Source organism: Rosa chinensis, chromosome 6 (genome assembly GCF_002994745.2).
Source record: "Rosa chinensis cultivar Old Blush chromosome 6, RchiOBHm-V2, whole genome shotgun sequence".
Classification (NCBI taxonomy): domain Eukaryota; kingdom Viridiplantae; phylum Streptophyta; class Magnoliopsida; order Rosales; family Rosaceae; genus Rosa; species Rosa chinensis.
Window position 1 is genome coordinate 3,739,326 of NC_037093.1, and position 17,824 is coordinate 3,757,149.

General features: G+C 43.3%; 1 protein-coding gene across 1 annotated transcript; it reads left to right on the forward strand.

Moving 5' to 3' along the window:
* Positions 1-7,733: 7,733 nt before the first annotated feature.
* On the forward strand, positions 7,734-8,980 carry LOC112174808 (pathogenesis-related leaf protein 6). Its single transcript, XM_024312617.2, has one exon. The coding sequence runs from the start codon at positions 7,855-7,857 to the stop codon at positions 8,332-8,334; it is 480 nt and encodes a 159-aa protein (XP_024168385.1). The 5' UTR covers positions 7,734-7,854; the 3' UTR covers positions 8,335-8,980.
* Positions 8,981-17,824: the final 8,844 nt, after the last annotated feature.

The following is a 17,824-nucleotide window of genomic DNA, read 5'->3' on the forward strand; positions in this document are numbered from 1 at the left end:
CACAGCATAAGCAATATCAGGTCTAGTATGTGAAAGATAAATCAACCTTCCTACAAGACGTTGATACCTCCCTTTATCAGTTGGCACTTGATCAGAATAGATAGCAAGTCCGTGATTCATCTCAATGGGTGTCTCGATGGGTCGGCAATCCAGCATCCCCGTTTCAGCAAGTAAATCAAGAACATATTTCCTCTGTGAAAGTGAAATCCCCTTCTTAGACCTTGCAACTTCAATACCCAAAAAATACTTTAGTTGTCCCAGATCCTTCATTTCAAACTCCTTTGACAAATACTTTTGCAATTCATTTATCTCCTTCGGATCATCTCCTGTAACAATCATGTCATCAACATACACAATAAGAGCTGTAATCTTACCATTCTTGCGCTTGATGAACAAGGTATGGTCAGAATTGCTCTGTCTATATCCAAAGGCTTTCATGGACTTTGAAAATCTTCCAAACCAAGCTCTTGGAGACTGCTTTAGGCCATACAAAGACTTCTTCAATTTACACACCTTGCCAACATCACTTGGGTAATTCTTAACACCTGGGGGCATATCCATGTACACTTCTTCCTCCAAATTCCCATTAAGAAACGCATTCTTCACATCAAACTGGTGCAAGGGCCAATCTTTGTTTGCTGCAAGTGAGATTAGAATCCGGACAGTATTAATCTTTGCCACAGGTGCAAAAGTCTCCTCATAATCAATCCCATAGCGTTGTGTATATCCTTTGGCAACCAACCTCGCTTTGTATCTATTAATAGTTCCATCTGCATTAAGCTTCACAGTAAATACCCAACGACATCCTACAGTCTTCTTTCCAACCGGCATAGGTACTAGCCCCCATGTTGCATTTTTCTGAAGAGCTTCCAATTCTTCATTCATCGCCTTGGTCCATTTTGGATTCGTCAATGCATCCTGCACGTTACTAGGAATAGATACAGTAGATAATTGATCAACAACAAGTGCATGTGACCCAGAAATCCTATGGTTAGACATAAAATTAGCTATAGGGTATTTAGCTTTAGCTTTGATATCTGGTTCATATTGTTTCTTAGGAATTCCCTTGGTAACCCTTTGCGATTTCCTAGGTTCGACACTTTCTAACCCAGAAGACTCATTAAAGTTTAGGGTTACCTGAGGTGGATCATTCTGACTGGGATCTTCAGTTGGTGAGGCAGAAGGGGGAATATCTTGTGTGTGAGCTTCAGATACGTCTTGATTTTGTTTCAAATTATCCAGAAAAGTCATCTCTTCTGTCTCGGAATTCACAACGCTCTGTTCGGCAGTTTCAGCAGTTGCATTCTCTGTTTCGGAATTCACAACACTCTGTTCGGCAGTCGCATTTTCTGTTTCGCATTCCTTGTTTCGAAATTCACAACACTCCGTTCGGCAGTCGCATTTTCTGTTTCTGAATTTACAACACTCTGTTCGGCAGTCGCATTCCTTGTTTCGGAATTCACAACACTCCGTTCGGCAGTCGCATTACTGCGTTCGGCAGTCGCATTTTCTGTTTCGGAATTTCTACCTTCAAATCGTTCCTCCAAATCTTCCAAGTCTTCAAAGACATCAAAATCAATAATAGAACAAGGATTCCCTTCATAACCTCTCTCCCCCTGAAGGGAAGACTGAGAAGTTCCTCCTGAGTAATATGGCTCTGATTCACGGAATGAGACATCAAGAGATATATGTATAGTGCCAGTAAGAGGATCATAACATCGATAACCCTTCTGGAAGTCAGCATAACCAACAAATATACACTTACGGGCACGGGGATCAAGCTTGCTACGTTGAGGCTTGGGAATATGAACATAAGTTGTGCACCCAAACACCCGGGGCTCCAAATTAGGCATAGAAGGGATGGTCAAAAGTGTATGAAGCTTCTGATGAGGATTCTGAAACTCAATCACCCGGGAAGGAGTACGGTTGATAAGATATGCTGCTGATTTCACTGCTTCGCCCCAATAGGACCGAGGTACATTCATGCCAAACAAGGAAGCACGAACAACTTCCATCAATTTCCTGTTCTTCCGTTCTGCTAAACCATTCTGTTGAGGAGTATAAGAATTGGAGGTTTGATGACGAATTCCATGTGACCGGCAAAACTCAATCATAGGGCCATTCACAAACTCTCCACCATTGTCAGACTGAAACACTCAGATGGATTGTTGATACTGAGTTGCCACCATTTTGTGAAATTCGGTAAACATTCCAAATACATCACTCTTATTCTTCAGTAATGACACCCATGTCATGCGAGTGCAATCATCAATAAATGTTACAAAATACCGAGCTCCAGAAAGAGAAGAAATTTTCGCAGGACCCCAGACATCGGAGTGAATCTTCATAAAAGGAACAGGACTTTTATTAAGATTTGGTGAATATGAAATACGGTGACTCTTGGCCAGTTCACAGATGTCACAGTGGAAATCCAAATCACTAACAACTGAAAACAATTGAGGCTGCAGCTTCTTAAGATAACGAAAGGATAGATGACCTAAACGGCGATGCCATAACCATACAGCTTCCTTCGCATTCTCTACCCCGTTGATCTGATTAGCTTGTCCCAAAAGATGCTTCTGTTTCTTTCCAGTCTCTGTCAGATCCAGATAGTATAATTTCCCCCTTCTAACACCATAACCAAGAATCCGTCGAGTCAGAATGTCCTGAAACACACAGAAAGACGGATAAAAGGTCACAATACATGCAAGAGCTAAAATAACTTGACCAACAGACAGGAGATTATAAGCTAGTGATGGAACAACTAAGATAGATTCAAGGGTTAAGGTATCAGATAAAGCAATAGAACCTTCTCCGGTGACCGGAGTTGGAGTACCATCAGCAGTAGAGACAATGTCTTGAGGGGAAAGTCTAAGGTTTTTCACAAGACTTGGGTCATTGGTCATATGGTCAGATGCACCTGTATCAATTATCCATGTACTATTAAAAGTAACCTTACCCTTCATACCTGACTACGCTACATTAGCGGAGGCATTGTCTAGGTAAACTTCCTCTTTAGTAGCAACAGCGGCCTTGCCCAGATTCTTTCGCGGTTTCTTGGTGAAGTCCCACCAATCAGGGTAACCAATCACTTCATAGCACCGCTCCTTGCTATGACCTAATTCCCCACAGATAATGCACCTTTTGTTTGCATATGGATTTGGTTTACCTAGAGGACGGTGTGGTGAAGGTCCTGAGAAGCCTGGAGGAGGACCCTGTTTGCGTGGGCCATAACAGAAAATTCGGTAGTTACCGAATGCACCATAGCCTGTTTCTCTGATTGCATCATTGAGAAATTCATGATTTTCGCAGGATTGGATTTTCAAGGGTTTCAAGATGGATATGAATGTTTTGGAAAAAAAGGTAGGGTGATGGTGGTTTGAAATTCAGGATGGTTTGATTTCAACGGTGGTGGTACGCAGCGGTTTGTGGTATTCTTCGAGATTCAGGGTTCAGGATTCAAAGGATGCAGCGCAAGTTCAAAGGATTGAACTAGGCTCTGATACCAAGTAGAAAGAATACTTCAATTCAGGGTTAATTCGATAAATCTATTCATCCCACAATGGGGATATATATATACAAATACAAAGGAGTAGTCTAACTCTAATAGGAAACAATCTTTCCATAATTACAGGATATTCTAATTAAATAAAATCCTAATTACATACAGATTTACAGCGATTCTACAGATAGATTGGTAACCATCTTTTGTAGATGATACTACTATCAAGTTTAAGAATAGAGTAGACAATCCCTTGTAGCAACAGAAGAAGTTAGTTTAATTTTTATATTAATTAACAAGTTATGGCCAATTCGATTTATCTATTTTCAACACCACACATATTTATCAAACTCAAATCCCATTACCAGGAGTTGCTCCCAAAAGATTCACTACTTCTGGTACCAACAGAGCAGTATATAGGAACACGGGAGCTCTACAAACTGATCTTGGGCTGGGAATACAAAATTAGTTTGTAGAGCTCTGCTGTTGCCGTTGGGCCTTCAACTAAATTTGGTTCGTGGAGATCTTGTGTTTGTTTGGATGGGTTCTGTTCAGGTGTTCTTGCGTGGGATTGATTTGGCTGGCTTCCAAGCTTTTCCGGCAGATTTCGTGACGTCTCTGTGTCACGTTCAATTTCGGGGTGAAACAGCAACGCCGACGCCACTCCCTGCTGAATTTGCACCTGGGCTGAGGCTTGTCAAGCCTGCTGGGCTTCTTTGATTTTTGTTTTTTTTCCCTGCTTTGGGCCTTTGTCTGTAATCTAGTTTGTTTCCTGTTGTCTTGTTGAATAAAAGAAAAATCCTTCTATAGCAAAAAAAAAAAAAAAAACACACACACACACACAAAATTATGGGTATGCACTGGGAATTTAATTGCAAGGCCATAAGCAAATATACAATAGTGGTCACCTAACCTCACCGGCCGATTGATCACCATGCATGTGACTAGTAGAGAAGTCCAAGTATCACTAGTCACTACAAATCAAACCTATATAACAAGATTCAGTTATTTATAACACCTGTTGGAGTTTGTTAGAAACGGATGTAATAAATTTGCTCTGCTTAGAGCATCTCCAACAATGTTTGTTATAAACATAGCTAAAAATTGCTAAAAGTTAAATATAGCTATCCAATTTGAGAGTTGTCCTTCATCAAGGATAGCTATTCTTGAGTTAATTTAAATTTTGAAACGTTGAGGATTTTAGGTGAAGTTATTTTCTCTATCCTCTCTAGCTATATTTAGCTAGAGTTTTTAGCTAAAGCTAAATTTAGCTTTTAAATAGGTATTCTGCTAGAGATAAAACTTATCCCAAAATTTGTTAAATTTCAATTTTTTTTTAAAATAGGTATTCTGTTGGAGATGCCCTTAGCTAGTTTGTTTGACTCTAGAATAGAGAGCGCTAGCTAGAGACGCATGGTTTAGAATGAGAAGTTTTTACATAATTATTTGTGGTCAACACTCTAGTCAATCACCTTTGGATTTGGACCCAATGGAGGTTTTTTTTTTTTTTTTTTTTTCCTTTTTACCACAGTTACTGATAAAGTAAAAACCATTTTCATATGATTGTCCTTTATAATCTATTCACATTATTCCTTATATAGTTATATGTTACTAATAACCAAATGAACACCACTATGCTTCCTTTTTCCTTTTATTCAAGAGAATGAGATGCTGTTTCTGGGGAAGAAGGAAGTAATAGTAACTTTTCTCTTAATCTCTTTATAATTGTTTGGGGACAAAGATTTCCTAGCTCCTCTACTGAAATTATGAGCCTACATTTCTCATTAAAGCAATACCTGAATATATACAAATCGACATGAATGCGTACGTACTTGAATTTATAAAAATGAAACTGGAATGAATTAACATTTTCTTCTCTATTTTTCTGCATGTGAAGCTTACTTCACTTAGAAGGAAGAAAGAACGTGGAAGTCGTAAGATCAATACACCACTTGATATTCTTTTCATCCCAACCTACATACCTGAAAACAGTGATCATATATAAATCTGGTTCACTTGTTCCTATAAATAGCCACCTAAGATCAGCACAATATACACAAGTCACATAAATCGATCATAATGCAAAATATTTTCATAATATGGTTTCCTTTCTAGCTGTAACATTTGGTTCAACCCTCCCATGCGCAAAATTCACAAGAAGACTACGTCGATGCTCACAACGCGGCTCGTTTACAAGTTGGTGTACCAAATGTTACATGGGACGACACCGTTGCGGCCTATGCTCAATGCTACGCCAACTCAAGAGTCAGGGACTGCAGTCTCGTGCATTCCCGTGGGCCTTACGGTGAGAACTTGGCCTACGGCTATGGCAGCAGCTCATTCACAAGCGCCGACGCCGTGAACTTGTGGCTTGCGGAGAAGCCTTACTACAACCACACCTCCAATTCTTGTGTTGGTGGACGGTGTCTGCACTAAAGTGATTTGGCACTACTCTATCAGGCTGGGGTGTGCTAGGGTCCAATGCAGCAACAATGGGTGGTGGTATGTCACCTGCAACCATGATCCACCGGCAACTACTACGGCAAGCGTCCCTGTTAGTTAGATGATCGGTATGAGGACGTTTTTGTTGACATTGCTTATTAGATCATATATGTAATAAGAGTAATCAAACCGAGCAGCTAAATTGTCAAACTGAAATAAATCAACTACATCATGAACAATCAAGTTCATGAATGATAGAAGGTTTACCGTCGTAAGGGTAATTGATTAATTACTTGCGGTGGATGACTCCAGGCTCTTTGTAGGCCATATTCCACTTAATTCCCTTCATAATTATATTGAACATGTTGGTCTTATCTATCCATATTGCATTTCTTGTCCCCACCCCACTCTACCCCTCACACATTTGACGTCAGTGAAATGTGAACTCATAACCTCAATAGTAAGCTAACTAATAAATCACAGCTCACTAACAATCTTTTTATTATTTCATATATATTATTATTAAGAAAACTAATGTCTTTACCCATTTTATACTTTTTTCTTTAGATATAATTTTATTAGTATGTTTTAACCAATAGATCATAACGTACTCAGATGTATAACTTAATAGTACAACATATATAGATTCCTGATATAAGTAATTAAGTACCAAGAATATTCGGGGCGACTGGACGAGCTTTTGTCTTTGACTATAGTATTTGGTGATTTGGTCTAACACGGGATTGAAGCTAATTAAAGCCAACATGGGCTGCTAAAGAGACTCCACCAAACATGGACCGCAGAGAAGGTGTTGGTAAGTAGCAACAAAATTTCTAAATAAAAAATAAAAACTATTTCATTTTGCTTTTACACCCTCTCTTTCTAGGACTAATAATTACTTATTTCTCTGAAATAATGTCTTCTTTACACTCCTAGCATGCCAAAGATTTCTAGTATATTAATAATAAAACGTTTCAAACAATGAATCAAGTCGTACAAACATCAATTTAGCATGAAGCAAATTTTTTTTTTTTTTGATTGTTGTTGTTGTTCAATAGAGGGATAAGAGAGATGCAATAAACCTCTTCATTGCCCCAAAATTTAGCAAGAAGATATTTCTCTAGCTATAGATAGAGAAGTTTACTCATCCTGTACATTAAAGGTACTATATATAATGCAAATTAAGCTTTCTCATCTAAAGTTAATTTGCTCACACTTTCAATCATCAGATATTGTGTTCACCTGATTGTTTATAATTAGACTTGATCATTTGGTTCATTAGAAGCTCTGCTAACCTTTGGGAAGTTAGCTTAATCTTAGTCATTGACTTTATTTGACGATAGGATCTAGTCTTAGTTAGCTTATCTCTTTTATTTGATGGTACCCACGAGCATATATATATATATATATATATATATATATATATATATATATATATACCTACATAGTATGTGCTTGATTGAAGTTCTTATATATATATATATATATATATATATATATACCTACATAGTATGTGCTTGATTGAAGTTCTTAATTTTATAAAAGAAAGAAGGTGATCATCAAATGCACTACTTGCACAATTGCCATCGTTCTAATCCCTACAAAATTGATCCAAGGGGAAGTACTGAACTTGTGATGGCTATGTTCCTAAAGTGGTAAAATACCTATCATTTTATAACATTCGTCTTATCCATATTATTCCCCTACTTGATCATAAATCAAGGGGTTACATTGTTTGTACTTATTGCTTTAAATAGCCGCCTAACATGTCATACTTGATCATAAATAATGTGCTACACTGTTTGGACTTATGGCTTTAAATAGCCGCCTAAGAAGTCATAGTGATATACACCTCACACCTTCATACCCTATAACTCCATAACCTTTGTATTGAAATCCGTCATCACAATATGGCTTTGATTCGTTTATTTCTCTATGTGATAGGGTTGGTAATGGTTCCTGATCCCTCCCATGTCCGGGACTCACCACAAGACTACCTCAATGTACACAATGTGGCTCGAGCACGAGTTGGAGTTGCAAACATCAGGTGGGACAACACTGTTGCCGCCTACGCTCTGAAGTACACCAAGTCGAGGCTAGGGGATTGCAATCTCGTCCACTCAGGAGGGCCTTACGGAGAGAATTTAGCCAAAGGCAGCGGCTCGTTTACAGCCGCGGCTGCAGCCAATATGTGGGTGGCGGAGAAGCCTTACTACAACTACACCTCCAATGCTTGCACCGGCGGAAAGCAGTGCAGGCACTATACTCAAGTGGTGTGGGCAAAGTCTGTTAGGGTGGGGTGTGCTAGGCTTCAATGCAGGAATTCGTGGTGGTTTGTTACATGCAGCTATTATCCACCAGGCAACTACATCGGGCAGCGCCCATATTAGGGACAACATGCAACTATAGTATGTGCATGTTATGTATAATCTACATCTCATCTATTTGAGAGAAAAGATTATACATACATGACATTAGCTATTGTCCGCTCCGTCTAGCCTCCCATCTCCACTCTGGCCATGCTTCTTCCTCTGTCTGCTTTCCTTCTTTTGGTTTCTTCTCCCATCTCTTAACCCCTTCTCTCTTGCTGATCCTTGATCATCGATCATCCAAACATGTCCCTTTGTTCCGTCAAACCCGTCGATCTGTCACTGTCGTTTACAACCACTATCACGGTTGCTCTTCGGAGCGTTTACCTTACCGTTGCTTATCTCCGGCTAATTTGGATCTGGGAAGGCTGCTGTCTAGGGGCTTGGTTGTTGTTTGTTTCTTTTACTTTTAGTACTCTCTGGTCTAGTTGGTCAGGACATTTAGTGCCCTCTCGCAGTAATCTTCTTCCTTGTTTAATGAAAGTTGTGTCCATTACCAAAAGTCCAAAAACATAAGTAAATAAATAAACCTCACATGCATGCATTGATAAATAAGAGCTACTAGATGCCCTGGAGTCAATCACCGAGAGAAGTTTGTGCTTTAGCTTTCATCTGATGTTTTCCTGCAACTATATATTTCTATATGTACATTAGTCATTGCGATCCATAATTCTGAGTAATGAGTCAAAAAAAAAAAAAAATTCCTTATCTTAATTACCTCTGGTTCGACAAACCCAGGCTAGCTACCATAGTACACTCTATATACCATATTTTACCATTTCACTAGCTACTACTGGAGAAACAAAGCCGACAAAACAATTACCCTCAGAACATTGATAACATGCAACGATCAATGGAAGCCACCAAAAGTGTAGGTTTGGAGATCAGATTCACGGATGCCAATGTTTGGTAATCTGTATGACAGACTAAAACAAAAACAAAATCTTCTATCACTATTACAAACACGTACTTACCAAAATTGATCGATCATAATCCAAATAACTTCATTAATATAGCTCCCCTTCTTGCAATACTTCTCCCTCCCATTCTCAAAACTCACCGCAAGACCAAATCGATACAACATAGCTCGTTTACGGGTTGGTGTACCAAACTTTACATGGGATGACACTATTTTGGCCTATGCTCAATGCTATGCCAATTCAAGAATCAGAGACTGCAATCTCGTGCATTTTTTGGCATGGGTCTTACGGTGAGAAGTTGGCATACGGCAACGACTCATTCACAAGGGCTGACGCCGTGAGCTTGTGGCTTGTGGACAAGCCTACTACAACTACGCTTCCAATTCTTGTGTTGGTGGACAGTGTCTGCACTATACTCAGGGGTCCAATGAAGCAACAATGGGTGGTGGTATTGTTTGAGCCCAAAAGTAATTTGGCAAGATCTTTTAGTGGATTTAGCATAGCAGGCCGATACATGCGGCCCAAAAATAAGTCTACTTGGAATTGGGTTACAGCTTCGCCCATTCCGAAACCCATAAGGAAAACGAGCCCATATTGGAGTTAGGTAGCGGAGATTGAATAGGAAACTGCAATCAATAATCCTTCTATGGCAAGGAACAGTCGAAGCCCTAGGTATAAATACCAGGTTTCAAGGACAACTCAAGGACGACTCTCAAATCAATCAATCCCTCGGATTATCAAGCCTCCCCGGAGGAAACCTTCAACCTCGTTGAAACCCTACGACCGTGCTTCCAGTCCTAGTCTCTCCAAGAGCAGACTGTTAGTGCTACTGCCACAGATACTACCAGCGAAGCAAGGTAGCGCCCTCGCAACCCCCGCGAAGCTAAAGTCACGCTTTAGCAAACCCTGTGCTTTCTCCAAACTTCCCAGTGATTGCTTTGCTCAACCTACAACGTTGAGTATCGATTCGGTGACGCAAAGCGATCACAACCAAAACCCTTATCCGTAAGGCAAGAAGTCCTTTCTTGGAAAGCAGAGAAAAGAGCCTTGTGACGAGGTTGGTGCTCTCCTCGTCCACAACGCTTGATCAAGAAGTCAGGTCAATGAACGCCCCGACGACTGCACCCCACGGTGCTGGCACGCTCGTGCATTCAAAAGAGACAGTTTGTACCATACTGGAATTTACGTGTCAAACATTTTGGCACGCCCGGTGGGACTTTTGGATTTTCGCGAACTTAACCATTGGGAAGTCAAGTGAAAACCCTTATCAAAAGGTTTACGCTAACTGCTCAAAGCATAAGACCTCCAGTCACAGGCCGCACTTTCACGCGGACTGTCGTGGTCTTTCTAAAGAACAAGTGACTCAAAGGTTTTCACGTTCCCCACAATCAACCAACATGTCAACTGAACAGGGAGAAAATCACCCGATCACCACTGAGGGTCAAAGTGTCATTATTAACCAGGCAAGTGCGCCTATCAACACTACCGTGGTTTTTTATGCCGCGGAAAGTGTAGAAAGAGAGGCTTTCATTCCGAAGCCTATCCCAGAGGAAGCGACTTCGAGGAAAAACTCGCGATCATCATGGAAAATATCGAGAACCATCGTGTGAAGGTAGCTGCTGATTTTGACAGGGAAACCGCGAAAACAGACCATCTTATACGCGAACTAGACCAGCGCATTGCCCAACGTGCTGAGGATACTAAGCAACAAATCGCACGATCGGAGAATGCAGTAAGGGCCCATACCAGAGGTATCGCTGATGAGCAGAGTCAACATCAAAAAGAAGTTATGAAAGCCATCGCGAGCCAAACCAAGCAAACTGCGTCAGATTTGGCAAGTCTTCGCAAGGATGGTTCTAATCTGGCAACAGAGGTCGCCATGCAGAGAGCCGAATTGAACCAGGCTAAAGAAGTATTGAACAAAGAACTAGGTGATCCTAATGCCATCCTCGGCTTCCTTGGTCAGCCCTCTGGTTCTGGTAAGTATATACCACCAAACGCTCGCGAGAAGGCTAGCAGCAGTACGGCCACACCTCTGGCAACGGCTACTGCCGCATCAACTAAAACCAAGGAAAGAGCTTTGGTAATTGGTGGTAGCAAGGCCGTGCCATCAGCCTCACAAAAGGATAAGATCCAGAAGACCGATGATGGTATTCCAGCTGATCCCGTAGTGTTTACTCAGTACGACAGTGACGAGGCGGAGAATGTCTACCATGAACTCCCAGACAATTACTACGGCATTGACCAGGCAAGCAACCCCGTCAAGATAACAGCGTTGGTCAAGGATCCGCCCGTACCAGAGGTAACTCTTCAGCAGTCTGCTAATCCCTAGACCATTCGCCTAAGGGAACGAACAGCGACTGCTGGCCAAATCGTACCCTTGCATGTTGCTCGCCAGACTGTGGCGAATCTTCCTCCTCCTAGTCTAGAGTATGTGAGACGTGAAGAGGTAGAGGAGATGATCAGGCTAGCCAACCCTAGGGCCCAAATGGGTGGAGTCTATGAGGGACCTTTCCTGCCACATATAATGCTTGCGCCCTTTCCAAGAAGTTGTAAGAATATCATATTTTCTACTTTCTCAGGGGAGGACACTGAGAATGCGGTAACTCATCTGGCCAGGTTCAGGGTGTAATGCGGCCAATACCAGAATGATGACATCCTCAAGTGCAGGATTTTTGGCACTTCTCTTTCTGGAGCCGCCTTCAGATGGTTTTCCAAGCTCCGACCAGGAATAGTGGCAGATTGGCCCACGATGGAAAAGCACTTCCGAGAAACTTTTGGAGCCATTGAGCCCGAGGTCGATTTGGCCTCTCTTACTCAAATGTCCCAACAACCCACCGAGCCTGCTGTTGCCTATCTTCAATCCAGAAAGCCAAACTGAGTGTGATCCTCCCTGAAAAAGAATTGGTCAAGCTAGCGATCAAGGGTTTGGAACCGCGCCAACGAAAGAAGCAACATGGCAGCATGATCCAGTCAATGGGAGAACTAATCACAGAGGTGGATAGCTTCGAGCATCTCCTTAGAGAGACTGATGCTAGGAAAAATGCGTCCAAAGGAACATATGTGCCCGGGAAACACCGCACAGTGGCAGCTCTTGGATACCTACAGCTAACCTATGATCCTTACTATCACCATCAAGGGGAAGAGGTTTTCCAGAGTGAAGATGAAGCTGAAGAAGAGAAGAATGACTTCTCCGTGCTAGAGTTGACAGGTAGGAAGAATTCAACCCTCAAGCAGTTAAAGATATCTAAGGAGCCTGTCAAGCTCAAGTCTGTGGCTTTCACCAAACCTGAGTTCGCGACATATACATATGATGCCAATAAGGCACATGAGATTCTGGATGAGATGATTGTCGCGAAGATGGTGAAAACAGAGGCCCTTTCCCTCGACCGGATCAGCTGAAAGGGAAAAAGTACTGCAAATTCCACAACTTGTGGAACCATAACATAGCTGATTGTGTGAAGCTAAAGTACCAAATTCAGGTATGGCTCAATAACGGCAGTTTGAAGGTAGAAACTTCGATGGCCGCTGCAGCACTAGTAGACTTGAACCCTTTTCCGGATACCGGAATCAACATGGTTGATGTGAATTAGCCCAAGAAGAACCAGAGGAAACCAACCCTGGATTTGACTACAAAGGGGAGAGAAGAGAGGGATGAAGGTGAGGAAACCCCTATAAAGAAGAAAGCTAAACCCATCAACGAAGCCTCACCAGTAGTCCTTTGCTCGCGATGTAAAGAAGAATGCAGCATCCAAGTGTCGCAGCAGAAGTCGAGCAGACATTTCGTTTTGGTTCCCTCCCGCCAATCAACTGGGCTTCTCCATCACAAAATTACCAACCTTCTAGCCCAGAGGCGAGAGCTAAGGTAAAGTCACCACCATCCCCAAAGGATTCCAACTTGTTCAAGAAATTGAAAGCGGCCGTGGCCGATCAAAAACAAGAAGGAAGAGCTTGGAATAAGCACAAAGAGGTCGTGACCAAACCTTACATTCCTCCTGCTTCAACGTCCACCATCAAGGAAAGCAAATGGTATACCAGAGAAAAGGGGAAAGCAGTGGAGATCAGCCCTTCCAGAAAAAGGAAATTGCAGCGCAGGTTCGGAGAAGCCAAGCGCGCCTTGGAGGCTCTGGATCAGGGCCTGATCAAGCCGTCGCAACTGGTTAAATCTCCTGAGCAATATCAGAAGGAGATGGAGGCGTTAGCTGCTAAGCCATTGGTGGCTCCCCGCAGCTTTCAAAAATAGGCGCGCTCAGAATCAGGAGCCTCTAAGCCTAGTGTTTTCTGCAGGATCACGATAGAGAGGACACCTCCGCTAGCTAGGAAAGACAACTCGCCAACTAGGCGGCCACATGTTAGGCCAGGTTGTTTCGAGAGGAACCAGAAGCCAAACCCTCAGCTTTCGAGAGATTGGGGGGCAAGGGCAGCACTGCAGAAGCTTTACAGTGGAGACCTAAAAAAGTCCAAAGTCTGGTGGTTGCGCCCCCAAAGAAGATACTTGCAGGGGAACAAAGGTCAAACTCGCCATTGTTGCTGGCTGAGGTGCAAGAACAAGAACAGTGTGAGATAAAGGGCCTTACAGAAGAGTCATTGGTTGATCGGCTGGCGAAGCAGTTCAACACTAACATCCCGGCTGGAGAGCCGAAGATCAACCTGGAGGACGACATAGACAAAACTGAGGCTGTTGATACTTCCTGCAATATGGTCTACGTACTTCCCGCGAGATACGCTTTGCCAATTGCCGCGCAGGAGTGTGTGGAGAATGAAGAAGGTACCGATCAGCCTATGCAAATCACATCAGCTGCAACAACACCTTTAGCAGAGGCAGTGGTTCAAGAAACTGAAGACGCCGAGGGTAAAGGTTTCTTTATGAGCTTCACAAGACCAATGCCCGCGATGGTTCAGCACATGCGACCTTTATATATAACAGTGGAGATTGCTGGCACTAAAGTCAGCAAGGTCATGGTCGATACAGGGGCAGCTATCAACGTTATCACCACAAGAACCATGCAGTTACTTGGGATCAAGAACGAGAAGATCCAGTCTACATCTCTCACGCTGAAGAACTTCGTAGGGACAGTCACAAAGACTTTGAGCTTATTGTTTCTACGTATCAAGGTAGGACCAGCAGAGGGAGTCTATGCATTCTTCGTGACAGACTGTTACACAGCCTATAGCGCCATCCTAGGGCGCGACTGGATTCACCAGAGCTATTGTTCCTTCAACTCTCCACCAGGAGCTATTGATGTGGAATAGGGTAACAGATCAAGCTGAGGTGATTAAAGCGGATCCTCGTCCATTCCCAGTTTCCGCAAACTATGTAGATGCTAGGTACTACTTGGAGCCAATTACTCCATTGCAAGTCAGTGGCATCGATGACAAAGGCCGCCCCACAGGGGTGACGGCCTCTAAATTGGCACAGTGGGGGCTTACGCTCGCAAAAGAGGGCTTGGAAAGGCCTAGCCACACTGTGCCCAAACCCTTAAACAATTAATGGATTAGGACCTTCCGGAGGAAGGGATAGAGGCCTTCCACTTGTTGTACGAAAGACTATCCTCGTACCTGGTGGAAAAGGAGGCCTATGATAATGTCGCGACCTTGGAAATTGTCAACGAGGAGTTCTCTGACCAAGAAACAGAAGACGCAGAAGAAATTCAGCTGGCCCCAGCAACGCTGGATGACACCCCTCCAAAGGTCAGGGATCCTATGGAGAGAGTTAATCTTGGAACAGCAGCTGAACCTATGGAAGTGGCTATCAGCGCTTATTTAGAGCCTAGGGAGAAATTGAGGCTCATTGATTTATTACTAGAGTTCAAAGACTACTTCGCGGAGAAATATGAAGACATGCCCGGCTTGTCACCAGACTTGGTTTGTCATCAACTACCAACACTCCCTGACAAAAGGCCTGTGAATCAAGAGCCGCGAAAAATGAACTCCGAGACCCAAGTTCTGGTCAAAGAAGAAGTTGAAAAGATGCATAGATCGGGCATCATTCGGGTGGCCAAATACAATCAGTGGCTGTCCAATATCGTGCTAGTTCGTAAGAAGAATGGTAAGATGAGGGTCTGCGTGGACTACAGAGACCTTAATGTCGCTACTCCTAAAGACGTCTACCCCATGCCGGTCGCGGATATGTTGGTAGACGCAGTGGCAAGACATGAATTGTTATCCTTCATGGACGGAACTGCTAGGTATCACCAGATTCCGGTTGTGGAGGAAGACAGGCACAAAACAGCATTCCGTTGTCTAGGGTTCGCGGGCGTTTTTGAATACGTGGTTATGCCTTTTGGACTGAAGAATACTGGGGCGACGTATCAAAGAGCCATGAACCTGATTTTCCACGATGTCCTGGGGAAGATTTTAGAGGTTTACATTGATGACGTGGTTGTCAAGTCCAAGCAGCGCGGGGATCACATCACAGATCTCAGGAGAGTCTTCGAGCGAATGCGGCTGCACAAGCTCAAGACAAACCCCGCCAAGTGCATTTTCGAAGTTCAAGCAGGAGATTTTCTGGGCTTCATTGTCCATCAAAGGGGTATTGAGGTCCCTGAGGATAAGGCAAGCGCATTCATCAACGCCGCTTCCCCGCACACAAAGAAAGAGTTACAACTATTACTGGGTAAGATAAACTTCCTGAGGCGTTTCATATCTAACTCTGCAGGTAAAATCCAGCCTTTTTCCCCACTGCTTCGACGACAAGGACAAAACGAGTTTGTGTGGGAATCTCAACACTAAGAAGCTTTTGACAAAATTAAGGCCTATCTGGCGGGCCCTCCAGTACTCATTCCACCTAGAGATGGATTTCCATTAAAGCTGTATATTTCAGCAGCTGAGGCGTCCATTGGCAGCTTACTCGCCCAGGATGATGAGGAAGCTGTCGAGCATGCCATTTTTTACCTCAGTAGGACATTGACAGATTGTTGTGTCTTACATTGTACTTCTTAGCATGCAAGTTGCGACACTACATGTTATCCTTTGGCAAATGTCTTCAGTACATGCTGTCACGACCTATTCTGCGAGGTCGTATTGGCAAATGGGTACTGGCATTATCCAAATTCTCGCTACAGTAGTTCCACAGAAAGCAGTGAAGGGACAAGCCATCGCAGACTTTCTAGCACATCACCCTATGTTGGATGTCCCCACAGTGAAAGAGTTAGAGATCGCGACCACAACAACAACTAGACCAGATTTGGCGCGCATTCCAGAATATGCTATTTGGTATCAGGCCACAATCTCCCTTCAACCCTGGATATTATTTTTTGATGGTTCAAGAACAGAAACACTAGCAGGGGCAGGGATTGTTCTAGAAAACCCAGCGGGCGATCGTTTTTCTTATTCTTTCCAATTGGAGTTTAACTGCACCAATAATCAAGCCGAGTATGAGGGCCCTCATTATTGGCCTAGAGGTGTTACTGGAGCTCGAAGTAAGAGATGTCCAAGTACGCGGTGATTCTTTGCTTGTCATAAATCAACTTCAAGAGAAGTATAGGTGTGTGAGCTGCTTGCTTGTACCATATTTGAACCGCGCCATTGAACTTCTAGATCAATTCAATGACGTGGATTTGGAATATATTCCTCGCGAACTCAACTTTGCGGCCAACGAACTTGCTCAATTGGCTACAGGCATTACTTTGAAATATAGGGTTCGTGAGCGAATCTTGAAAGTTGAAAGACGCACGCTGCCTTCTTGGCTCGCGCGACCTGACCCTCCAGACTATCCAGTCATCATGGTCCTCGAACCTATTGATATAGATTGGCACATCCCTTTGATTGCTTACCTAAAGCAACCAGACGCCACTGCAGACAGGAAGACTCGTTTTCTTGCCTTAAATTACTTCCTCAGAGGCGATGAGCTGCGCCGACGCGGCGAAGATGGCATAGACTTCCGGTGTGTGTTTGGCCGTGATGCGAAACGTCTAATGCGAGAAGCACATGCCGGCATATGTGGAGCCCATCAATCGGGTCCAAAGATACGTTGGCTCATCAGGCGACATGGGTATTAGTGGCCCAGCATTTTGAAAGACTGTATCCCGTTCGCGAAAGGTTGTCAGGACTACCAGGCTCATGGACTAGTTCAGCATATTCCCAATATTCCCATGCAGCCTATTATTAAACCTTGGCCTGCGCGCGGCTGGGCATTGGACTTGATTAGCATGATTCATCCCCATTCATCACTCCAACACAAGTTCATCATCGTCGCTACAGATTTCTTCACTAAATGGGTCGAAGCTGAACCTTTAAAGGAAGCCTCTGGAGCAAATATTCGCCAATTCATCTTCCAAAATATTATATACAGGTTCGGCATCCCCGAGGTGTTAGTATCGGACAGGGGGGCAGCATTTATGGGTGGTGATGTGGAGCAGCTCGTCAATGACTTCGGCATCCAGTTTCTCCACAGCACACCGTATTACGCTCAGTCTAATGGTCAAGCAGAGGCCAGTAACAAGATTATCATCACCCTACTGAAGAAGATGCTTGTTGAAAACCCTCGCCAATGGCACGAGACATTATATTAAACGTTGTGGGCCTATCGCACTTCAAAGCGAACTCCTACTACCACAACGCCCTATGCACTGATGTTTGGTCACGACGAG

What these genes read in the sequence shown, in the direction of transcription:
- LOC112174808 (XM_024312617.2), top strand. Translation starts at nt 7,855, where the DNA reads ATGGCTTTGATTCGTTTATTTCTCTATGTGATAGGGTTGGTAATGGTT.